The 26,500-nt window shown below is 28.3% G+C and overlaps 2 protein-coding genes across 2 annotated transcripts in view; both read left to right on the top strand.

Annotated features, from left to right (window-relative positions):
* Positions 1-19,084, top strand: part of l(2)34Fd (nucleolar protein 10 lethal (2) 34Fd) — a 39,385-nt gene extending 20,301 nt beyond the window's left edge. Inside the window, exons 7-17 of the mRNA XM_043047635.3 lie at positions 1,567-1,716; positions 5,032-5,098; positions 5,187-5,239; positions 6,025-6,103; positions 6,912-7,039; positions 7,123-7,221; positions 9,445-9,510; positions 9,607-9,780; positions 14,544-14,734; positions 17,508-17,604; positions 18,937-19,084. Coding sequence (XP_042903569.1) covers positions 1,567-1,716; positions 5,032-5,098; positions 5,187-5,239; positions 6,025-6,103; positions 6,912-7,039; positions 7,123-7,221; positions 9,445-9,510; positions 9,607-9,780; positions 14,544-14,734; positions 17,508-17,604; positions 18,937-19,032 — 1,200 coding nt within the window. The 3' untranslated portion in view covers positions 19,033-19,084. The remainder of the gene's footprint in view (positions 1-1,566; positions 1,717-5,031; positions 5,099-5,186; positions 5,240-6,024; positions 6,104-6,911; positions 7,040-7,122; positions 7,222-9,444; positions 9,511-9,606; positions 9,781-14,543; positions 14,735-17,507; positions 17,605-18,936) is intronic.
* A 3,889-nt stretch (positions 19,085-22,973) lies between these two features.
* On the top strand, positions 22,974-24,494 carry LOC147806530 (SCAN domain-containing protein 3-like). Its single transcript, XM_087149663.1, has one exon. The coding sequence runs from the start codon at positions 22,974-22,976 to the stop codon at positions 24,492-24,494; it is 1,521 nt and encodes a 506-aa protein (XP_087005789.1).
* Positions 24,495-26,500: the final 2,006 nt, after the last annotated feature.

The following is a 26,500-nucleotide window of genomic DNA, read 5'->3' on the forward strand; positions in this document are numbered from 1 at the left end:
TATTTTATTTTTTTATAAGGGAGAGCCAGATACATAATAAGTTTATTTTCAAGATTAATATTCATATTTTATCTGAAAATAGTTATTCTAATCATCAACTTGAGAAAGAAAAACATATCTGAAAAATTTTAGTTGTTTCCCCAGGTCTTTCAAAGGTATGTGTAAAATTTTAAATATATTTTTAGTGAACTAAGAAATATTGAGATAAAGGAAAAAAAACCTCGTTTGAATTTTTTTAAAAATTTTTCAATTCAAACTGTAGCCTTTTTTCCTTGGAAAATTGTAGTTATACATTTGATAATTATAATTGTGATTAGTGATAAAAGTAAACTTAAATATAATTATTCATTTTAACTATGCAAAGAAGGTTAAGATATCTGCCCTTTTTATAAAATACAATGTCCTTTTTTAAACTTGCTGCCCTTTTTTTTAAAAGTATAGTGCCCTTTTCAATTTTTAGCACCCTGCCCTTTTTTTAGTCTAGAATGAACCCTGTGTGTAGATAAGGCCCTCATTTCAACACCTTTTTGCTCTCAGTTCAGTTAAAAAAAGCCTGAAAACAAGTGTCTGAAATTTAACTATGGCGAGCAGTAAACGTAAAACGTTCTCCATTGATGATAAAATGAGCATAATCAGAAAAATTGAAAATGAATGCAATCAAGCTGATATTTGCAGGTGTATGGTTTATTGTAATAGGTAGATGAATGGTGTGTAGAGCAGAAAAAATATGGGATATTTCTAAAAGAGTGCCTGGGAATAATATAGTATCTATAGTAAAAACTGAATTTTCAAATCAGAAATTATTTAACTTTCACAATAAGGGCTTTAATTAATTATTATTTAAATAGATGTAATCATAGTTTTAATAATTATATCAAAGTTATAACAAATATAATTTTTAATAAAGTATAAGTGAAAATAGTATTTAATTGTACATGTATATCATTATTTATATTTGACTAAAACACTTATTTATCACACATTTCAATTTTTCTTTTAAATCTTTATTTTATTTATTTTTTTAAATTTAAAAATTGTGATAGCTATAAAGACTTGACTTTTCATTATTAAAATAGATTTATATTTCATGTTTTTAAAGAGGTTTGTGAAATAACTTTTTCTTTTTTTAGAACATTTCTTTGCGTTTTCTTTCTATCTTTTTTTTTTGGTTTCCGAATACTTTTTAATATATTGCATCAAACAAATAATGCATTAGATTTATAAAAAAAAAAACAATAAATTACCACCAGCATTTAAACCAATATATTGTTATTTTTTTAAATTTTAAATAATAACACAAATAGATTGTCTTACAGCTACTGTAATGTAATCAGAACAGCTACATGCCCTAGAGGGCATTTCTCAGGGAAATCACTTTTCAATCGTATTAATCCGGATATCAGTTCAATCTCTCTCTGTTTTGTGATATTTCGTTCTAACTGTTCCTTGTTAGTGATAATAAAATTCCATTGCATTTTACTTGCAGCTTTTATTTTATAATGAACTAATATAAGAGGCAGGTACACTATAACATAAATATTAAATTTGTCTTTTCTTTTTTTTTAGACTTTACTTTATGATATTAGGACAAATAAACCATTCATTGTGAAAGATAATTTATATGGACTTCCTATCAAAAACATTGAATTTATCAAGAATGAAGATCTTGTTGCATCTCTAGACTCAAAATGTGTCAAGTTTTGGAAACAAAATACGGTATGTTTAAATTTTACTTATTCTTGTGTCGTAAATTTTTAAGTAGTCGATTATTTTTTTCTAGCTTTCGAGAGAACCCTTCCGTTTTAAAATTTCAGGACTGTTGCTCTGGATACAAGAGTAAACAATTGTTGTTGTTGTCGTTAGCCAGTAAGACAAAATGGGCGTGATTGCTCTTGTTTCCCAGTGGCGCCATCTATGGCTGAGAATCCGACTTCTGCCACACTCATATGTCACACCCGTTTAGGGCGGATCCATTCACACATCCATTAATTGAACCACAGATTGTAATTTTGACTTGAGGCAGAGAACAATCAATCTTCAAGTCAGTACTCTCAGAGGTATAATTATGGGAACATGGAGGACTTTGTGACTCAACAAATTTAACATGCACTAGTCACCATTTACTTCACGGGAGTCTTCGACCGGCTGTGTTTGACCTCCCATTCTCACGAACGTAAGTCCAGCGTCCTGCCAGCCAGGCTATCTCAGCCATGAGTAAAACAATTACTAATGGTAAACAATTGATGAAATAACATTAATCTTTCCAAAGAAATGTGAAATGGTTAATCTCAGATCCCTATTTGAAGTGTCTTATCACTATTTTTTCTTGCACTTAGTTGACTTCTCATAATTATTTCAATAGCCCCATAAGCACAACACTCTTATTACACTGCTATTATTTTTCTTAACAGACTATTTATTTTTCTCCATGCATGGAGGAAAACAGAGCTCTCACATCTTTGTCCAAATCACACAGCTACAAGTTCAAGTTTCTCGATGGAAGTATATTAAAGTTTTTCTTTTACAATCTAGATGCAAGAGCTCTCACTAGATGGTGTTGGGGTAGCTCAGAGCACTTGAATCTGGTATATGGAGGAGTGAAAGTTATACAATAGATTTTGCCCATATTTCTAAACATACAAATAATATTATTATGTAATTCAAATTTGTTACCATCTATACCTTCTTAAAGTTGTTGTTCTTTTTAACAAGATTGCAATTTCAATTTGATTAAGAATGTTCTTTTATTGGCACCTTTTTGTAAAAGCCCTAATTGTTTTAGGAACTTCAGATTTTGTTCAGTTAAAAAGGATTAAAGTGTTCTAAAGTGAAAAACAACAGAGAATAAAGTACAAATCAAGTACCGAGAAAGGACATACTATACTTTAGCTTTTCTGAACAAGAACTTTCCTCAGTGTCGAAATACTTAATACTACATATACCACTGCTAAACTTGAGATTTCTTTTTTAGACACTGAGGAATGTTCTGGTCTAGTGAAACGAAACTATAGTATGTCCATCTCTGTATTTGATTTGTACTTTATTCAAATTGTTTTTCACTATAGTCTAAGTGTACCCTATCATTTTCTATTAAAATTTACTTTGCAAATTATTTCGTTTCCGAAGAGAAAAGTTTTATTTGATTGAATGAAATATATATATATATTTGCCGAATGGCAGGCACTGAACTTTATTTGTTTTGCCTTATAAGATGCCAGTGGTGTTACTCATTTCGCATTACCCAGTGGGCACCTGTAAACCAAAGTCACGGAGGCGAGTAACATTGCCCACACCACACTGCCACAAACCCGTTCATAGGGTGGGCCACATTCACTCATCACACACACCAGAGGACAACACGAGAGAGAAACATTCATGCCTAGAGCTGGATTCGAACCCGCGGCCATTGGCTTCAGGGTCAGGCGCGCTAACTGCTCGGCCACCTGGCCAGCATTCAATGAAATATTTGTCTAATACACTGTTGTTTTCCCTGCATTGTACATACCTTTTACGAATTGCCTATCAAAGATTTTCCTGTGTTAATTTTTCCCCCTATCAAGTTTGCTGAATACAGAAATCCCCCCCCCCCTCCCAAATTTTTTTTTTTGAAAAAAGAGATTTATTTTCTTTGCAGTGTCAATTGTCATTCTAAATTCCAAAAAATGCATGATTTTATCTGCAATATTTTTCAGAAACTAGTTATTATATCATGATTATGTAAAGTTTTTGAAAATGTTTTAGAATTTTATCGATTTTATGTTTATAAATTAAGAACTCTATACGATAAAAAAAAATTTCTATTCCTACACAGATCCTAATTATGATATTTTTTTGGAAAGTGATTAAAAATATTTTTTGAGTGCTTAAAAAGTTCTTAAAAGGTGCTTAATTTTTGTTGAAAAATATGGCTACGCACCCTGATTAAACAATAATCAATCAATAATAATCACTGCTTATTATTTTTTAGGATCTAATTAATCATGGAACGTAAGTGACCATTACCCAGTTTATTCTACACTGAGTGACATTTGCAGGAGTGCAGAATATGTCTGATCACGTGAACAAAGATTGGGGGAAATTTTTGGGGCTCTAAAAAAATTTTGGATCAATTTAAAATTGCTTCAAAATTTTTTAATGTGTACACAGATTAGTAACTTTGCAGTTTTCCTGTTTATTCAAGAATTGTTTGAAATCAAATGGATTTTTTTTCTTTGTTGAAGAAAAAAAGAAAATTATTTGACTCATTCAACCTTTCATTAGAGGTTTATGAACAAAACATTTTTACAATATTCAGACTTTTAAAAATATTTTGTAAAAGTTGTAGCAATTTAAAAAAAAAAATGTAATTTTGGGATAAGTGTCAAACAAAAAATTTATTATTTTTTCTTGGGAAATGTTTGGCTCCCGCGATTTGGCTACTTTTTTTGTGGCCCCCTTTATTGAAACAGTACAATTCATTCAAAACTTTTTTTTAGCTACAAAATTTTATGAAAAGTGTTTGTTTCATAAAGTCTTTCATAAAGTAAGTGAAACAAACAAAAACTATCAAAAATAAATAATGTTGATAAAGGCTTAAGAAACAGGAAAAATTAAATGTAAAAAATAAAGAAAAACTGATGTATACAAAAACTGTTTAGTGTTTTTGAAAAACATTGAACATGGAGACGTTAAAAATTAGGGTCAAATTTAATAGTTGAAGGGCTAAGAAAACTTTAAAGTAACGAGTGAGAATAGAAGACTACTACATATGTTAAGTGCTTAAAAAATTCTAACTGCTTTTAAGGTTATACAGTATAAGTTCTATATAACATAATTATAGAAACCGCAATTTCTATGTTTAGTAAATAAGTTATATGATAAGTGAAATGATCTATACTACTAAAAATTCTAAGTAGTACAAAGCCTCATTTTTCAAGGTTTGCTTTATAAAAGTTTTCTATTATAAAAAAATTTATGCAGTTCTATGTTCAGTATCTGTCGTAATAATTTTGTTATTTAAACAAACTTAAAACTCTATATTTTTTTCCTCAGGGTAAAAATTACACAACTATTCAAACACCTGTGCATCTGAATGACTTGTGTATTGTTCCAAATTCAGGTAACTTTTTATAGATGTATATGTATATATATATTCTGCTTCCAAAATTATGTAGTATTATTTTTGATATTTCTGTGTATATTTTTAGGTCTATTGTTTCTTGCTAATGAAGAGAAGAAAATTCTAAGTTATTTTATACCAGTAAGCTCTGAAAGTCAATTTTAATTTTGTTTGGTTATTAATAGAATATGTTATTCATTTTCTTTGTTTTTGTAACTGAACATACAATGTTTTCCTTAACAGTGAAAAATATTGTAAGCATTAAATTACATATTTTAATTAGAAGTTATTGTTCTGATAATGCCAATTAGAACATAAAACTTACTTGAGTGGCTATTTTACACAAAAACTATGCCATATCATCGATTTTTTAAAAAAAATCTTTTTTATGTGCCTGCGCCTTAAACATTTCTTTATTAGGAATATTTAAAAGTAAATGGAAAATAATATTTTAAATGTATTGAATATTCAACAATAATTTATTTTAATATTAATGAATAAAATTTTGGCATAGCATTTAGTTTAAGTTCAAATGAATGAAATTTTTCAGTATTTTTACTGAACTTTTTTAGTGTTTTCAGTATATTTTTGTGTGCTAATCTCTCTATGTGCTACCAAATTGATATAACTATGCTATTTTAATGTTTCCTATTCTAATTGGTTCACATGTTCTTTGTGTTTTGCATCTGTTTCTTCAGTTTCAATCATTGGTTTCATTGTGCTTTGTAATATCAACATCAAAAGTTCTCTCTTAGTTTTAAATTTAAAAAAAAAATTAAATTTATGTAGTATTATGAACTATATTTCTTAATTACTTTTTAATTTCAGTTAGTTTTACATTTTTAAAGTTTCATATTTACTTATTTTATAACAAGATTGGAGGTGTAGATGAAATATTTTCTAAATCCTTTTTACACATCTTTTAGAATATTGGCCCAGCTCCTAAGTGGTGTTGTTTCTTGGATAACATAACTGAAGAATTGGAAGAATCCAAGCAAGATACTGGTACTGTTTTTTTTTATTCAATCCTTAATTAAAACTTTTAAGGGATTAATTTACCAGGTGGGAGGGATTGAATTAATTTTTTATGAACTGATTTGAAATAAAATGGTTGCAGTAATATATAAAGTTTGTTCAACTGTCACAAAAATATGTATTCTCTATTGAGGTTCATAGGACTTTTTCAAAACTACTTAACCAATTGTTAATTTTTGTTATATTTCCAAATGTTTTGTATAAATCCCTAAAACAATGTGAAGGTTAAATATTTTTTCTGAGAAAAAATTATGAAAATTACTACAATTATTATTTTTATTATAATATTAAAGTTAATTTTATTCAGAAGTAATTTGTATGTATTAACTTTTGTTTTCGAATTGCATAACTTTTTGTATGAGATTGATGTGATTTGAAGAAAAGTAAATTAAGCTAATTTACTAAATTCATGATGGCAATAAATAATGTTAACACATCTCCATTCTGTGTTTTAAGTTGAATCAAAGAAGGTGAATAATTATTTAGGTCAATATATTCAACAACAATTCTCAGTAATTTAGATTTCTTAGGATTTATGTATTTTAAAATTTATATGACTATGTGAAGTTTTTAATAACTTTTACTAAAAATAAAATTTAAAAAACTGTCAGATATTTATTGTGTAACCACGAAAGTGTGCATTTTTTAAAATATTTTGTGTTTTCACTTATTAAATTTGGACCTAAGCTTAATAATTGGGACCATATTTGATTTTTATCAAATTTGTTATTCGGGATGTATGTTATTCAGGATGTTATTGTATGTTTTTCTATTGCAGTTTATGATGATTATAAATTTGTCACTAAAAAAGAGTTGGAAGAACTTCATTTAGATCATTTGCAAGGAACAAATTTGCTTCGTGCATATATGCATGGGTATTTTATGGACATCAGATTGTATAATAAAGTAATTATTAATTTCACATAAATTTTTATTTTTAAAAAATAGATGAGCATATTTTTAACTGTTTTAATCTTTCTATTTTTTAGGCAAGATCTATTGTCCAACCAGAAGCTTATAAAGATGTAAAGAAGAAGATGGTTAGAAATAAAATTGAAAGTGAACGAAGGAATCAAGTCATTGTCAAGGTATTTCTTAAATTTTGGATATTTTTTAATGCAAACTTTTTTAATTGTCTAATATTTTATTTATAATTATTATGCACTCTTTTATATGATCCATCATTAGCTGTTTTCAATTCTTTTTTAAATGAGTAATATTGTACTTAACTTAAAACTGCTACACTTTTTCTGATGTTATCGAATGATAGTTATATTGTACTCAAAATTCTCTTCAATGGCTAACACTGTATTTTAGTTAGAACTATTACACTTTTATTTCGTTATCCATATTGAGTGATTTTAGATGTAAAACTTGTTCAATTGTTTGATATTTTCTTAGAAATACGGTACTTTTTGTTAAGTTGCCTTAGATGAATTGAATTTATGAAAAACCTTTAAATATCTGTTTTAAGTGTTTATTGAGGGGAAATCATGTTTAATATTAAAAAATTGCTTCAAATGATGTTTAAGATTTATAATTATTTTTTATTATTTTGCATAGTTAAGTGATTTTTTTTAACTGTCTTACTTATTGGGAAGGGCTTTTAATTAATTTAATATTACCATTATTCACTCCTAAATATTTCAACATTTGTTGGCATATTTGTTTGCTTTTATAACTTTTACAGCCAATTTAAAACTAAATATCTTTATAAATTGATTTGCTTCAATTTTGTATTTTTTTAAAAATAGGATTCATGTATATTAAATTGCTAAATTTTCACTGTACTTAATTTTTTTTTTGTATGGTTATTTAATGCTATTTTTTCCCTAGAAATCTTATCAATTTTTTTTTAACAATGATCACTAGGGTGCCTACCATTTAATGTATTCACTTTGATACCTGAAGGGTTTGATTATACAATAAGCGATTTTGTTGCAGGGCTCCCACGGGTCAGAGAAAATGGGAAAAACCTTAAATTGTCATGGAATTTTATTTTGACTCTAAAAAGTAGGAATAGTCAGGGAAAGATGCATTTTTTTACAAAACCATGAAAAAATTCTGAATCATACCTGGAAAATAACCAGTCTTAGAATTGTCAATAGCAGTAATTAGTTTTTGACATTTGATTACATATTTGATTTAAATCTATTATAATTATTTGTAGTAAAAATTCCACATTTTATTGATCCATCAACCTTTCATGAATTTAAACCATCAGTTTTCTAAGAAATACCTAAGTAATCCTAAGCCTAAAAGAAATTATTTGTTCTTTAAATGAGGTGTAAAGTGGAATACGGCTCTATTGGAATACGGTTTCTTGGAAAGCTGATACAAAACATTGCCATTGAGGGCGTTCAACTCTCAAATTTATCCCGTTTTTCCTAAATTTCTGTTCAATTTCTGAACAAGTGTTTGAAGCAATTTTTTGTGCCTAATAGTCGAATAAATTTCAAGGGTATCACATATAAATGATTCTGTTCTTAGAGATTTTAGTTCAATAATGGATTGATTGCATTATCTAGTGAGCTTACCATTACAAACCAGTAGGTCTTGTATTTTATAATTGTTATCAAGAAAACTGTAAGAAATTTTAGTAATTATAAAAAGTTTGTTTTTTTAGCACTTCTTTTGTCTGTTAAAAGTTGCTTTTTCTTGTCTGTGTAGTTTTTAGAAATTTGTTAAAAAATTATTAATATGTAATTTTTTTTTTTTTAACTTTCACCAATTTTGCTTGAATCCTAATTTAATGATTTTCTTGAGATTGCCTCTTAAAAAAATCTTTCAAAATTAATTATGGTAAAAAAACGATCCAAAGTAAATTTTTTCCCCTTGTATCATAGTTTTCTTATAAGAAATATTTTTCGTTTAAATTTTATGCATTATTAGAAATATTTTATGAGCTAATTATAATTTGAGTTCAGAAAATTTTTACTATTTTATAATTGCCAGTCAAGACAAAAAAATTATCATTTTCTACCTCACTTACCATTTTTTTACTTATATAAAATTGTTTTTTAACTTATCATCATTACTAACTAATTCCCTATTTATCAGAATTTATTTTTCTTAATGAATTGTTAACAAAATAATTAAAGTCTGAGAAATCATTCATAAATCAGAATCTATTATCAGAATATTAATATTTTTTTTTAATATTCTAATTTTAATATTCTGATAATAGATTAGAATAATACTAATCATATCATTTATCTGTTCTAAATATTCGATACAAATATTACAATTTATTAAAAAGAAAGCAATTTTAATTAATTTAGTATTTATTTAAGAAATAATTTTTTTTCCAGCAACTTCCTAATGTCAATAGAGAATATGCCCAAAGACTTCTAGAAATGAAAGCCAGTGATAAGAAGGTAGAATATTTTAATTATTTATAATTAATTTATGACTTTATTTACTGATTTAAAAAAAAAACTGAAACTTTTAATAACTAATAAATGTACTCTCAGGGTGTGACACCATTGGATGATGATCGTTTTAAAGCCATGTTTGAAAATCCTGATTATGAAATCAAAGAAACCGATGAGGAATATAATCGCATGAAAGCAGTCATAGAGAGAGCAGCCAAGAAGAAGAAAGGTTTTACTGTGTTTGCCAATATGGATCAAATGGAAGCTCTAAAGGTATGTTAACTTTATGAACCAAGTTTAAATTTTAAACTTTTTTTTCGCATTTACTTATATTGCAACTTCTTCATCAAAGAGATGAAAAAAAATTTATTGAGTATGGATAACTTCATTTTTATTCTATGAATTAGATCATCTTTGACTTAAAATAAATGTTGTTGTTGATACCCGTGGCAGAATTGTGGCGACGCGGTGACATTGTCGTGGAATGTTACCGATTTCTTGCAGAAAGATTTAACAATTCAAGAAGATTTAATCATCTGAGTTCTTGCAGAAAGATTTAACAATTCAAGAAGATTTAATCATCTGAGTTCTTGCAGAAAGATTTAACAATTCAAGAAGATTTAATCCTCTGAGTTCTTGCAGAAAGATTTAACAATTCAAGAAGATTTATTCATCTGAGTTCTTGCAGAAAGATTTAACAATTCAAGAAGATTTAATCATCTGAGTTCTTGCAGAAAGATTTAACAATTCAAGAAGATTTAATCATCTGAGTTCTTGCAGAAAGATTTAACAATTCAAGAAGATTTAATCATCTGAGTTCTTGCAGAAAGATTTAACAATTCAAGAAGATTTAATCATCTGAGTTCTTGCAGAAAGATTTAACAATTCAGGAAGATTTAATCATCTGAGTTCTTGCAGAAAGATTTAATCAATTAAGTAAAAAATGTTGCTTTTCTTTTCTGAAGAAATTTTCTAAAGATTTTATCTTTTCAAAAGATGCCTTTCTCGTGCAGCAGAGTGAAAAAATAAATGCTTGTGATTTTTCTATTCTCATTTGAGAAAAATGAGAAATAAAGAATAAATGAAGTAAAAAAATTGGTTTTCTTTTCTGAAGAAATGTTCGAAAGATTTTATCTTTTCTTCAGAAATATATTCAAAAGATGCCTTTCTTGTGACAAAAAGGGTGCTAGAATGCTCTAACTTAAGGAATTTTTAGCTTTGATTTAACAAACAACAATCGCTGCAAAAAAATTCACATATAAAAGCAAAACTTTTAATTTTTCCCTCTTAGAGTTTTGAATATTTCACACCCTAATCCAAGTGTGTAATTATATGTATGTATTATGTATTAAATTTTAAAAGCAAGTAGCTTTAAAGAACTAAGATCATTTTAAAGTTGATTTCTTAATGTAAAACTTAAGATTTTTAAGCTCATAGTAAACAACAAGAAATTTTTTTCGTATCTGTATATCTAAGGGCATTGGTAAAAAAACATTGCATTGATGTTTTTATACCATACTATGTACAAAAATTGATATTCGATTTAACAAACTGATTTGTCGGTCTCAATCAATTCGTTAAATCAAGATTTAACTGTATCTTAGGTTAATCTATATTTTCTATTTTTAAATATCTTGCAGAAAGATATTTTAGTATTAGAGAAGCATGTCGCAGAAAGCCTGAAAAAATTCTGCCACATGGTTGCTGATGGTTCCTCTAAAATTTTTTTTTTCAGCATTATATTTTCAGTTTATTTTTACTTTTTAATTCAATGACATGAACAGAAATTTCCATTGGGATATTATTTTATCAATACACTTTGCCCTTTGCAATATTTCAAAAACTAAATTTTTCATCACTTTGAATAACTTTCTGTGCTCAAATTTAATCGTTCCATCATAGGGTTAAATTTTTCAAAAGTAACTTTATGATGAAAGATCATTCAAATACTACACAAGGACCTAAAAGGGGAAGGAGTTTGTGATTTGCTTGACAAGGGGGGTATATAAGCGATGCTTACGTGAGGCATTAAAATCTTCTCCTTATTTTCTTAAATTTTCTTAAAATGCAAAGAAAAAAGAAAATAAATATTACACATGGGAAAAATTTCAAATATGGAATAAAAGTTAAATTCGGGGAATTATAAAAAATTGGGGAAAAAATTCTTCAAAAAGTTTTTTTTGTTACAGAGATTTGAACACTAAAAAAAAATACAAAAATTCATTTTTTTAAAATTCTAATAAAAATTTTATGATTTTATATTTTATTCTAATAAAGACATTTATAAAGTTAATTAAAAAATAAATTTTATTTCACTGCAGAGGTACATTGTTTATTTGAATTTTATCCTAAAATTAGATTACTACAGTAAAAGTCTAAGTTAAAGCAAAAACCAGGAGAGGAGTTTGCTTATTTTTGCTGACAAAAGGGGAGGCCAAAAATTTGCATACGTAATATTTGTTCATCCCCTAAGTTGCAATTGACTCAAATATCACATGAGTAATATATTTGTTCTTATATTTATAAATGTTTTTCTAAATAATTTTTATGGAATAAAAAACTTTGTTCTTTAAATCTATTGGGCCTATGTTGCAAGTAAAAAAATATTCTATTGCTAATTGTTAGAGTTTGGGAAGAAGGTAAAAGGAGATATGTAATCTTCTTTGCATTCTAATTTAACACTTTAAAATATTTTATTGCATTAAATGATAAAGGACAATATTGTATTGTTAGAGTTCTATTTTTATATTCCTTTTTTTTAAACTAGCATTTCTTCTCTTATGATAATGTTTAGATTATATACAGTAAAGCGCCGATTATCCGAACTATGTCCGAATTCTTTATTTTTATTTTTAAAAGTTAAGAATATTTTTTAACTCATCGACAATTTTTCTAAATTTAGAAGAATAAATAATATCCATTACATCTGAAGACCATTTTTATTTTACAACCGTTTTTGATGATGCATGATGATAAAGGATGCCTGGAATGTTGTAAAAACATCGACGCTTAGAAAATCTTGAAATAAAATTCTTAACAGAAAAACAAAAGAAATTGGAAGTTTCTGATACAGCAGAAGAAATAGAAGACTGGTGTCGAGACACTGAAAACGACCCAGGATTTCAAATTTTAAATGATGATGAAATTGTTGCTGAAATTTTGAAAGAAAATCTGTACTCCACAGACGAAGAGGAAGAAGTAGGTGATCAAGTTCAAGATAGTGGACCTTCTCATATAGAAGCGTGCAATTCATTAGATATTGCAATGAATTGGCTAGAACGTCAAAATGATGTTGATCCAATTCAGTTGATTTATTTTAAAAAGAATAAAGGATATGGATGTCAAAAAAGAGAATCTTCTTTGAAACAAAAGTATTTGCTGAATTTCTTTTGCAATGGAAAATAAAGAAAAATGTGGTAAAATAAGTAATTGACAAAAAATTATAAAAAGCTGAAATGTGATTTAAAAAAAATTCAAAATGAAATAAATAAATAAAAATATTTTAAAATTGAAAAAAAAAACCATTTAAACTCTAACAATAAGCTATTTTAGCTATTAAGCTATTTTAGATAGTACTACCAGTCCTAAGTCTGAAAAAAAGTGTTAAAGGAAGTTAGTGCATAAATAATAATCATTTTAACTAGATTTTAAACAACTTTCCAATTATCCGAACCACGTACCGTTCTGAGCGGTTCAAATAATCGGCGCTCTACTGTATTTAAAAGCCTTAAGCTGCTAACTATACTGAATTTTGCCAGTTTCTCTTGGTTTATTAAAAATTCTCCTGGTTTTCGTATATGTACCTGGTTTTGTACCCTATTTAAAATCCCTATTTAAATAGAATTTTTGCACAATTTATTGCTTGCTTGGATATTTAAATAAGTATTACGATTGCATACTGACCAAGCCTCATTTATGATAATCATTTTAAAGTTTTTCTTTTTTTTGTCCTAAAATTTTCAGTTTATTTTTATTTAGAACTCAGTTTTTAAATTAATTAAAAAATCTTTTAATAAAAAACATTTCAAGTTCATTTAATGTCCATCCTAAATGGAAAACATTGCAGACCATTTATAGTTATTAGGATAATAAAGTTTTGAATTTTGATGACAACAAAGATTCCTAAAATTTCCTATATGTAAAATATTTAGTATATTATGCAACAGTTATTAAGAAATTTAGATTGTTTCGTAAAATCCATTGGGTTTTTCCCTATGTATATTAGCAGCTATGTTTATTATTTTATATATAAGTTTTTTAATAGCAATGTATATTGGAGCTAAGTAAATAATGTATCTTGTATGATTCTGTATAATTACTTCATCTACACAATTTTATAAAAGTTTTAATTGCAGTCCTAGTCCTTTTCAAATAGGCACAAGTCATGACTTTTGGTTAAGTCATAACTTAATTTTTAGGAGGTTATATTTAATTAATTAATGTAAAATTATTTAATCAGGGGTCTTTCCAGACATTTTGTGAAAGGTCCGGTTTTTGTGAAATTGTGAAAAAATTACTCACATTCTTTCAACCAGGGTCCTGCTTTTATGAATTTGTGTAAATAGGGTCCGGTTATTGCAAAAAAATCTTTCAAGGAGTTTTTAAATTGTAAATAGATTATGCTTAGCACTGTGAAATTATAATAAAAAAAATTAAATTTTCAAAAATAAACAGCAATTGCTGTTTCTAAATTAGAGATGCAACATACAAATATTTGGTACTGCTGAATGCAGAATATTAATTTCGGATGAATAATAGAAGAATCGTCTACCGAAGACAAAACTTAATTCGTTTTTATCCATCTTTTTTGTTTTCTGCCCTGGGAGGGATTTATTCGATTAACAAAACAATAATGAAGATAAACAGATTTGTGAAGGGTACGATTAAAAGAAAAGTCATTTTGTGAAGGGTCCGTTTTTAAGTTAAAATATTTTGTAAAGGGTCCGTTTTTATGAAAAGATATTTTGTAAAGGGTCCGTTAACGGACCCAAATTTCTTCTAAACAGACCCCTGTTAATGAAATATAATTCTATTAGGATGAAGATAAAAAGAAGGAAGATTATACCTCTTCAGAAGAAGAAGAATCTGAAGAAGAGGATGAGCCTGAAGAAGATTTGGAGGATGAATCTGAAGAAGAATCTGAAGCTAAACAGAAACCGTCTTTCAAGGCTGTTGATTCAGATAGGTTTAGCTTACTAAACAAGGATAATGAAGAAGAAGATAAAATGTAAGTTCATTTGACTATAAATTTTATGAATTTATTTCATATACTGTATTATTGAAATCTAAATTAGTTAAATTGGAAAACCCACATCATATACAAAGATAAACAAATTTGGAAATCCATAAAATGGACATATTATTCACATTGCTGTAATTAAATATGGATATATCCAGTTTTATTTATTTGTGTTGTATTTATAAGCTTCATGTATAGCTATCAGGTTAAAATATTTATCACTCATGTTACATATATGTTTCTGTTAGGTTAAAATGTGAATGAATTTTCACATGGTGATACAATGTGTGCTCTTTTGATTGTCTATGTGAAGTATTTTAAATTTCACTACCTTTTTTTGGCTATAAATCTTGACCACCTAATATAAAAATTTAGTTCAGAGACGGCAAATCTGTGACCATGGTGCGTAACGTTTTTAAAAAAGCCCTTAAAGGTGCTTTTTTATTGCGTGTTTTTAAAAAGTAATAAATTTTCTCTTTTTGAAATTGTGATTTTTTCTATAGCATGGCGATTTTCGCCACATATTATTCAAAAATGTGGTTTTCACATTGTTCAATTCAACGTTTTCTATTCAATACGATGAGTTTTGGCGAAAGTGTCAATCATTTTATTTACATGTTTGACGAAATACTTGCGGGTTCGCATGTGCGTATACTGAGCTGGGTTCAGTAAGGTTCTTGCACTCTTATGTGCAAATCTGCTGCATTTTGCACCATATTCTTAATTTCAGGCTTCATTTTCCTTTTTCTAAAATCAAACAGAAAAATCTCTCAATCTTTTATGGTGGCTAATATAATAAAGAAAGGAGGTCTTTGTCAGAAACTAGGTATTTTATCATGATCATGCAAATTTTTTGAAAATTATTTTGCATTTTGTTAATGTATGTAGAGTCTAAAAATATTTTTTAGTGCTTAGAAAGTATTTAAAAGGTGCTTATTTTTTGTTGAAAGATTTGGTTACACACCCTGTGGGTCATATGATCCACTAGGTGACTTGTGGCAAGTATTTCAGTTATATTAAGGAAGTGTACATTAAATAACTTATATTCGCCAACATTGAAGAAAAAAAAACATGCTATAATACATATCTGCATTATAGATAAAAATAAATACAATTTTCTGACACTTTCCTGGATGTAAACTTATCTGTAATACTCCTCTACTATGAACGTTCATTGTAAGAAGTGCAATAAGGTATAAAGTATATGAAAAAAAGTTCTTGTAAAAAGTACTTGCATGAATTTTATAAAAGGTAAAGAAATAACCCAAGCTGAATTACAATTGTAACTTTGCATAAGGTTAGGAACAGATGTTTTAGCTATGAATTCTCTGTAGTCAACCATAAAAACTCGCTTTGTTTCAGATTTAGATGATTCTTGTTAGAATTATTAAAGAAAACTAGTTATGACCCAAATATAAATGTGTGATAACTTGTATGTCTGATAACTTTTGTTGTACTAAATGCAATTAAATGCAGGAAGGTTTTTAATGTATATGTTTACAGTACTCAATGGATGTATTTTAAAATGTAAAAATATTGTTTAGTTAATGCATATTTAACATCTTTAGACAAAAAAAGGAAAGAAAACATCTAAAATAATTTGTCTTGTATTTTCTTCTATCAATTACTGAAAAGGGATTTTTTGCCTTAGTATATTTTGCCTTGATGCAAATATTTTAAAATACTCTTTATTCCATTTTCATTTGAAGCAAGTTAATTTTTAAACTGCATACTGTAGTTTGAAATTACAAGTGTCAATTTAGTGGTAAAAATTACTAGTAGTTTAATAGTAAAAAATTACAAGTGGCACTTTAAACACCAGAAAATAATAAGCTATAATTTAACTGGCACGCTAATTAAAAATGTTTGTCGCATGAGTGTCTCAGGGTTTAAATTTTTCTGCGGAATAAAATTAAAATACACAGTCGTAATATTTTTCTAAATTTTACACAGAAAAAAACAAAAAAACAATGTCTTATATCTGTTAAATAATGGCGAAAAAGATTGATTAATATTTTGTTTGTTTGTAACTTTGAATAATTTAAATTGATGATAATTCATGAAAATTTTCCTTATTTGACTAAAATATTAAGGGGAACTTTTTGAGATTCTTTTTAATTGAGGGGGGACATATGACCACCATTCCCTTCGCCAATGACGCACATATTTTGACCTCTTTAAACTAGAGAGTTGTATTACTCTTTAAAAAAAATGATATTATATGTTTGACTTTAATTTTAATCAAAAGATATCAGAAGAAAAGGATTTTATAATGGTTTAAAAAATTTCCATAAGTCTTTTCCTGAATTAAATTACTAAATTTTGGTTGCTATGTTGAAATGATCATTTCAATGTGGACTCAGTAATGGTCGAAAGAATAGCATTGTGTCTATAAAAAAAACAAATAATACTTAAATGTATCAGTCGTTATAATGTAAATGTCACTACAATGGTCCTAATGAAGATCGCAGACTGCGTATATAATTACATGTTTGTCAAATAAGATTTAGAATTTTTTTGTTAACAAAATATATTCATATTTTTATTAGAAGACCTTTCGTCCTCTTTACATCAATGCATAAAATAATTTATTCAGCAACATTAATAATTTATTTCTTGACAAAACTGAAGTGGATCATGTATTTAAGGTTGTTTATTATAAATTTAGTCTCATATTGTTCCACATCAATGTTTCACTCTATTTTAATTTATTCGTTTAAGTAAAATTAAAAGTTTATAATTATTGAATGTTTTAATATAGGGTACCTATTGAAGAAAGGTTGAGAAATTTTACTTCATCAGCAAAAGCAACCGAATCTAAAGGTGGCAACAAAGAGTTAACCTTTACGCTAAAAAAGGTTTGTTATAAATGACTCTATATTAATGTAACTTATTTTAATATAAATGTTTTTGTTATTGTATTTATAAAAAAATTGTTATGGCTTGCTAAAGTTTTTTTGTATGAATGTTTTAAATAATATTTAAAATTTATATTCCGTAATGTAATTTATTTCTTTTAAAATTTTCTTTGTTGTATTATGTGTGAGCAAAACCATCCATTAGAGCCATATGTGATTGCTCATAGCATCTCTGAAATTGCAGAACAATCTGCCTAATATTTCTGTAGAAAGTGAATTTCTGAAAAAATGAAACTCAAAATGTGAAAATATTCAGTGACTTTCGCTACAAAGATTTGTATTCATATATATATATATATATATATATATATATATATATATATATATATATATATATATATATATATATATATATATATATATATATATATATATATATATATATATATATATATATATATATATAAATATATATATATATATATATATATATATATTAACAAAAAAAGGAAAAGTACTACTTTTCTACCAAGCAGAGTTAATGAATTTTTTTAAAAAGAAAAGTCTGATTAATTCGATTTAAATCAGCTTTTTTAAAATTATAAATTGGATTTTATTAATTTTATTGAGGATACTTTAAGAACTTCATTTTATAATTTAATTAATTATAAATATATATGATTATAACTGAAATATTACTGTATTAAAAGCTTACAGCAATACATAAAGCCTGTTAATGTATGATTCAAAGTTGTTGAGAATGTTATAGAAATGTATCATCAATTACTGAAAACATTCTAAAATGAACCAAATTACAGAATTAGTGTTTCAATTTTTGTTTTTGCTTTTTTTGAAAGATTTGAAGGGGCAAAATAAATTGCGTTCCCTTATACCTTACCTTTACTACAGTTTGACAAATATTTCAATATAGAATGAGCTGATGTACCATTTATTAAAAAAATAAAATAAAAACACTTACATAATTTAAATCAATGACTTTTTGGTTCTCAAAAAATATTGGTTAATTTAAATCAATCTGTTTTAAATGAATGAATCCTACCAGTAGGTGGCTTAAATATATGGACCATATTGAGTTCCCTGCAGTCCAAGCTACAAAACTCTTCCCGGCTTATTGAAATATTTTCCTTAATTTCACAAAACGTTTTTTTTTAAACTCTCATAAAATAAGTTTTTGGGTATTTTTAGAGACGAAATATTGATTGAGTTTTGCTCCTAATGTTAAAAATTTTTTCTTGATAGAATTTTAATTTGTAGATTTCAATTAAAATTCTCCCTATCTATATTTATTAATTATTTATAATTTTTTTGCAGCATTCTGAGAAACAGAGTAAAAGGGAAGAAGAAAGAAAAACTCATCTGAAAGAGCGTGCACAATTTCGCAGGCCAGCGAAATACAGACGGAAATAATCCGCTTAAAAATCATTTTAATGTAATTGTAAATAAAAGTTTTTATTTATGAGTCTGTTTACTCTTTAATTTATAGGCTAGGCATAGATTATAACTAATAAAGAGTTTCCGCAACCATAATCATTGGCTTTTTTAGTATATTTATTTTCCACAACCATAGTCATTAGCAACCATAATCTGTAACTTTTGATCTAAAGTACAAATTATCATGTACAGGTATGCAAATTTAATTGATCGAAGGTCTAAAGTTTAAACAGGCTAATTTGTGCAAGGCAAAGTTTGAATACATGAAGTCAAAACCAAATTTATATGCATAATCTTTAAAATATGCAATCTGGAAAAATCTAATTTTCTGGAATAATAAAAGTAATTTAAAAAGGTGATCGATCAAAAGTTTGATCGCTTTTACGTTAATTTTAATTTTTGCATGTTTTTTAAAAATATCTAAGCGAATTTAAAAAAAAAAATCTTCTCAATTGTAAAACTCATTATTCAAAGAAAATTCCATACAAAAAAAAAAAAAATTTTCCTTAATTATTTATAAATTTTTTATTTTTCAAATTAATAATTGTCTAAAATTCTAGAACTGTAAGGTATATAACTGTTTAGAAATTATTAAGAAACTTAAAAAAATCTGAGCAAATTAAAAATTTAAACAAAATCGATGGAATAAAAATTTAAATTTAAGACTTCTTTGAAATTTCATTACTTTTAAAATATGTAATCGATTGTGTTTAATGTTTACATCTCGCCATTTGACATTACGTAGTTCAAGATGAAAAAGAAATATTTTATTCCTTACCTAGAAAAACTTTTGTGTTTGGTTTTTACTACTTACTGAATTTTCTTAATTTTTACTTTTTATTATCTGGGATGAAGGGGAAAAAAGCAGAAGCTAATATTTTTGGAAATTTTCATAACAAATGACATGAAATTTTTTTTTTACCTTATTAAAATTTTTTGTTTTACAAATGTGTAAGTAGAATAAATAAAAATTTCATTTTACTTTTGCAATTTCTGATTTTCAGAAACATCAAAAATTTTATGTGCATATCAAAACTGTCCCCGTCTTGTAAAGAAATTTATGGAATGAAAAAAAAAATTCTGCATGTGTTTGACTCTAAATTTCGTTTGTGTTAGTAAACGTCGTTATGGGAAAAGGCATGCAGTAGTCTGAATCGAAAAACAAATAGCCAAATATAAATAAAAAATAAATGTATATAGAGCAATATAATCACATAGAATAAATTTGGAATCCTTTATCTACTTAAGTGAAAGGCAGATGTTAGATTATTTTTTATTATTATTGGGAATTTGGGTCAAAAATAGACACTTTTTTTTGGAAATTTTAACAAAAAAATTATTTTAAAATTTTTTTTTTCCTTGTTAAAATATTGTTGTGTTTAACGAATGCAAATATGAAAGTAGTAGGCAGAGTGATTGTGCTCCGGAAAAAATTCGGATTTTTCGCTAACCGCGATCCGAAAGTTTCCGGAAATCCTAAGTCCAGAAGTTTCAAGAAATCATCGATCACATTTATATATAAAAATTTTTGTATATTTTATTTAAAGATATTAGAACTAGAATTTATACTTCTCTTTCATTTATAAGTATTTTTTCTGGTAGATTAATAAATGTGATTAGAGATAAAAGTAAATTTAGAGAATAGAAGAAATAAAACAAAATCGTGGTATCTAGGCTTCCAATTCTTTCATGTGTGGTCTTCATTGTACAATGATGGCTAATATCGTCCTACCAATGACCGCCTAAACTATAGATTTGAATCCTTATGTCTTTGGACAACCGTTTGTAGGGATAGTAGATATAGACAATGTTAACCTTCATCTATAAAAAGGTACCTCAACATAGAATCGAGTTAACATGTCTTATACACTAGTGAATTGGAATTGTATTTTTACAGTACTCCCCGAACCAGAATTATATCTGTGATAGAATTCGATAAACGGATGCCACTAATTGATTCATTGCTTTTTTGTGAGAAGCCGGGAGAGCTGTATTAAGATCACCGTACTTTTTAAATGCTTATCGTGAGAGTTGTATAAAATTCACGGTCGCTCCTGTGTTGCCATCAGCAGACGAGTGTATACAGGCCAAAATTGTGTGTGCTCGACACTGAGTAGCAAATGCACGAGGAGGTGGATAATGTCACTGTGACAATTAGCAAGTTAACTTTTCAATGTGGACTATCCATTGAAGTAGGCGTGTTCGAATCAAAGTGGGAGTTTCTGTCTAAGTAGATGTGTCCACATCACGTCACCAATGTGGGGATAGTAGCTATCGACAATATCAACATTCATCTAGGAAAATATACCCCTACATAGAAACGAGTTAACATGCCTTATATACTAGTGAATTGGAATTGTATTTTTGTTGTGATCGACACACTACAGTCTCGCTTGGAAATGTTTCTATAATCGTAAAATGACGGAATGATGGGCGTTGAAGAAAAGAGAGCAACATATATGATAGACTGTCTTGCTTCAATAAGTTTGACAACAAGCCACACTCACGATTTTTCAGAAGGCGATATTTTGAAAACCATAGAAACAGGTCTAGACTAAGAATGAGAACAAATTGTAAGAATGTTCTAAACACCTTTTATCTGCACTTGAATCTTAAATGCACCTCCTGTAAACTTACAGGAAGTCAGTTTCTTTTATGTGCACAAAAACGTGTTAAAATTAGTATTACAGAAATTAGTATTTTTCTTTAGTGCTTAACTTAGAAAGTATCATCAGCAAAAATTAAGTCAGAAAAGTGTGCGCAGTAAGGATCGTACAATTAAATTTATGTTCGGAAAAAGCAAAAACTCTATCAAAAAGAAATTAAATCAAAAGCCAAGAAGGCGGAATGAAAAACAAAAGAACCAATTGGATTACCTGATGAAACTTGGAGATTTTCTAACACTAGCGCAGTGTGTTCCAAACTGTGGGGCGCGCCCCCCTAGGGGGGCGCGAGACTGTTGCAGGGGGGGCACGCAGCTGATTCCAAAATATCATTTTCGAATACAAACCAAAAAAGTCGAATAGGTGTCAAAAAAATTAATCAGAAAAACGGTTATACGTAATCCACAATCGTCGCCGCGAATTTCTCGGGTATAAATGCTAAAAAATCCATCCATACTCTTGTTGGAACGAAAACATCTTGCTTTCCCGTTTGGAGCCGAGCACGAGGAAACACTAGACAAGCACTCGGATCATCCCGGGTATTCTCGGGGTTACTCCCGCCAAACTTCAGTAAACAGAAGCAGGCAGCAGGCCCCGACAAGGCTTATGAGCCAAGGCCGTCGTTAATTCGACGACGTTAGAGCTCATTACATCTGGTGTGGAACTATCATCAATTGCGCGCGACTGCGGGGTTTTTCAAACTCGGACGACGCGACTACACCTGGATGAGTGCGCCCAGACGAGAGCAGACACGCGGCATTTCGTTAAGAAACGTTGGTTAAACTCGACCGTTTCCACGCAGATTGTCTACAAACTCGCTTTGGTACACTTCTAAATTAATATTGAGGTAAATTTCAAAACTGTTATAAAGTATTTTTATTTGATTTAAAATAATAACCCTTTTAGATGGATAAATACTTAACTGGGTTGAAAAGAAAATTGAATGAAGCAGATGCAGACGGCAAAAGAAGAGGTAACGAAAATAGCGGAACATCTTCGCAAAATAGTAAACCTAAATGTAGAAAATATGATCCAATGTACTTATCAATTGGATTTACATGTAAAGTCATTAATGGCCAAGAACGACCAATGTGTTTGCTGTGTCTGAATACTTTGACCTCAGACAGCATGAAACCAAATAAATTAAAACGGCATCTCGAAAACGTACATGCAGATCACGTGGGCAAGACAATAGAATTTTTCCAAAGAAAATTGGAGAATTTAAATAAACAAAAAGAAATGTTTTCAAAGACCATGTCTGTTACACAAAAAGCATTGCTTGCGTCTTATAAGGTTTCTTATAGAATTGCTAAATGCAAAAAACCCCATGTAATTGGAGAAACTTTAGTGCTACCTGCAGCTATTGACATGGTAGCTACGATGCTAGGTGAATCATATGCTGATCAACTTAAAATCATTCCACTTGCAGATAATACGGTGGGAAGACGAATATCCGATATATCTGAAGATCTTTGCGATCAATTAATAGAAAAAGTAAAGCTATCTTCTTTCGCGTTGCAAGTAGATGAGGCTGCAGATGTTCTTAAGGATGCACACTTGATTACATATGTAAGATATGTTGTGGAAACTGATGTTAGAGAAGACATGTTATTCTGTAAACCTATTGAAGGCAATACTACAGCAAGTGAAGTTTTTAACATGATTGATAAATTTTTCAATGAATATAACATTCTGTTGGAGAACTGTGTTGGACTATGCACAGATGGAGCTCCATCAATGGCAGGAAAAAACGCTGGTCTACAGGCACTAGTTCGAAAGGTGGCTCCTCGGGCAAGTTGGACGCATTGCATGATTCATAGACAATCACTTGTTTCAAGAGATATGGGTGAAGATTTACTAACAGTATTTCAAGTTATTATAAGAGTTGTAAATTTTATCAAAAATAGCCCATTAAGGGGAAGGCTTTTCGCAAAATTGTGTAATGACATGGGTTCAGAATATACATCACTTCTATATTATTGTAAGGCACGTTGGCTTTCTCGTTCCAAAGTACTTCCAAGGGTGTTTGAGCTAAAAGAAGAGATCGCCATATTCCTTACTGATAATAATAGAGATGAAGCAAACTTGTTTTATGACACGAAATTCCTTGTAAAACTTGCGTATTTAGTGAATATTTTTCAAAGACTCAGTACTTTAAATAAATCAATGCAAGGGCCTCAAATTCATGCTTTTGTCCAGAAAGACAAGGTTACTGCATTTATGAGAAAATTGGAACTGTGGATAATAAGTTTGAAAAATAATAACTTTGACATGTTTCCTACTTTTAAAATTACCTGTCTTGCAGATGAAATAGAAGAAAGTAAAGTTCTTATTAATAAACACTTGACCAGTTTAAGGGAGCAATTCTCGTTTTACTTTAAAGATCTTGACATGTCCAAATATGAATGGATTAGAAACCCGTTTGTGATTGAAAAATATGATAATTTTGGCCTTACGACAGCAGAGCAGGAAATGATAATTGACTTATCTAGTGACAGCACATTAAAGCAGATGTTTCAACACGAAAATAATATTGTCACGTTTTGGTTACGAGTAAAGGACGAGTTTCCTAATTTAACAAATAAAGCTTTAGAAATTTTATTGCTCTTTGTAACATCTTACTTATGTGAAACTGGGTTTTCTGCAGTAGCTGTCTTAAAGACAAAGTATCGATCTTGCTTAAAGATTGAAAAGGAACTGAGAACCGCGATATCTTTAATGATACCACGGTGTGACAAAATTTGTGCTGAAAAACAAGCTCACCCTTCGCATTAAATTTTTATAATGTTGTATTAATGTTGAATTCTATTTTTTGTACTTTTGTAAGATTTGTTTTTATTACATTATATTATTATTTCTTAAAATAGATAATTATTTTTTATGTATTTTTATACATAATATTGTATATTATTTTGTAGCCCATTAAATAAATTACAATATCAGATGAGTGTTTATGAAATTGGATTGTTAGAAAAATTAAGGGGGGCACAAATTTTTTTTTTCCAATGAGGGGAGCGCAGGTACAAAAAGTTTGGAAAGCACTGCACTAGCGTTTTATTTTCTGCCTTTTTTCTTACGAATACGCTAGTTTTTTTTAATGCTTTTAGTCCTACATTCCGCAGTGTAGATTTGATAAATTTCAATGGCGTTTCGGTTTTTTCTGTCTCAAACACACAGCTTTATTTTTGACAAAAATATTAATATGCATCATGATATTAAACAAATAAGTATTAGCAAAGCAGTGAAGAAATCAAAATTTAAATTTGTTTGTACTTCATACTTTCTGTAGAGTTTTTATTAGTATTTAAAGGCTTCAATTTAAATAATAAAAAGTGCTTTATAATTTATAACTGTATATGACATGTTTTAAAATGTTTTAAATAAGGAAAAAGGGCTTCGTGGAACGGGACTTAATGCCAACATACACTGGTGTAAGAAATTAGGAGAATTTGCTGACTTGGTTGATTATTTTTAGAACTACTGGACCTATTTTAATGAAATTTGATATGTACATGCATTGATACAAATAATCATTCAACAATTGTAATGCACACGCGTGATCGTGCGTGACACTCGTTGGAGTCGGAAGGCATGAATTACCACAGAACAATAGCCACAGGAATTGATAAACTGCCTTATTTCAAGTATGAAATCACGCTGCAAGGCCTGCATATCTGTACCCAAGTACCACCTAATATTAGATAATATCAGAAAATCGGCAAAATCTAACGTTATCTTGCACAACTTCTAATATTAGAAAGATACAAGAGGTCGCTGTTTGCTCAGCCTTATATAATATTAGATTCTATGCAAACTAATATTATCTAGCGTTCGCCATAATATTATTTTGCATTAGTTTTGATGCTATAGAATATTGGATTTTGTATTTTCTGATATTATTTTGCTTTGCTTTTTATTTTTTTTGGAGTAAGCAAGAGGAAGATATGGATAGTAGTAGAATAATTCGGTGATATAATTTTACTTAATTTTTTGTATTGTTGTGAAGCAATAAAACATAGAACAATAGTTTTATGTCATTCCATGCATTATTTACGATTCATATTATTCCTATAGGAAGGGACCAAACCCCCTATTAACCCATTTTTTTGTTTATTCTGCAACCACTGTATCATACCTTCCGACTCCAACGAGTCGGAAGGTGCACGTAACACTACGTACACGTGTACAATTGTAATACACACGATCATACGTGTGTATTACAATTATTGAATGATTATTTATTTTGTATTGTATCAATGCATGTACATATCAAATTTCATTAAAATCGGTCCTGTAGTTCTAGGGATAATCGGCCAAGTCTGCAAATTCTCTTAATTCCTTACACTAGTGTATTTGGCTGTAGAATCGAATTGATTCAAGAGATTATTAACCTACATAGTTGTGTGATAAACAGAGTGTTAGCCAGAAAGCCTATGCATCCCTACCAGATATCGCTAATTTTTGTACAGAACAATCTAATAAGAAAAATATTAAAAAAACCTAATGTCAGCATAACTTTTATAGGTTCTATATGTGTTTTAAACTCTTTTATACGTGTTTTGAGCAAAATTTATATATCTTTAATGAATATTAGTTTCTCACATTGAGAAATCGTTTTTTAAACTTAGATTCGGAATTTTTTCAACAATGACTATGTTTGCTTTCGTATTTAATTTAAAACAATTGAAAAAAAGTTGCTTCAGAACTGCAACAATACTTAAATTTAATGAAATATCAGAGAACTGTGCATAAAATTATATTGTTACACATTGTTACCGAAA

The sequence above is a fragment of the Parasteatoda tepidariorum genome, chromosome 8 (assembly GCF_982258835.1).
Source record: "Parasteatoda tepidariorum strain Cologne lab strain chromosome 8, Ptep-v5.0, whole genome shotgun sequence".
Lineage (NCBI taxonomy): Eukaryota > Metazoa > Arthropoda > Arachnida > Araneae > Theridiidae > Parasteatoda > Parasteatoda tepidariorum.

What these genes read in the sequence shown, in the direction of transcription:
- LOC147806530 (XM_087149663.1), top strand. Translation starts at nt 22,974, where the DNA reads ATGTCTGTTACACAAAAAGCATTGCTTGCGTCTTATAAGGTTTCTTAT.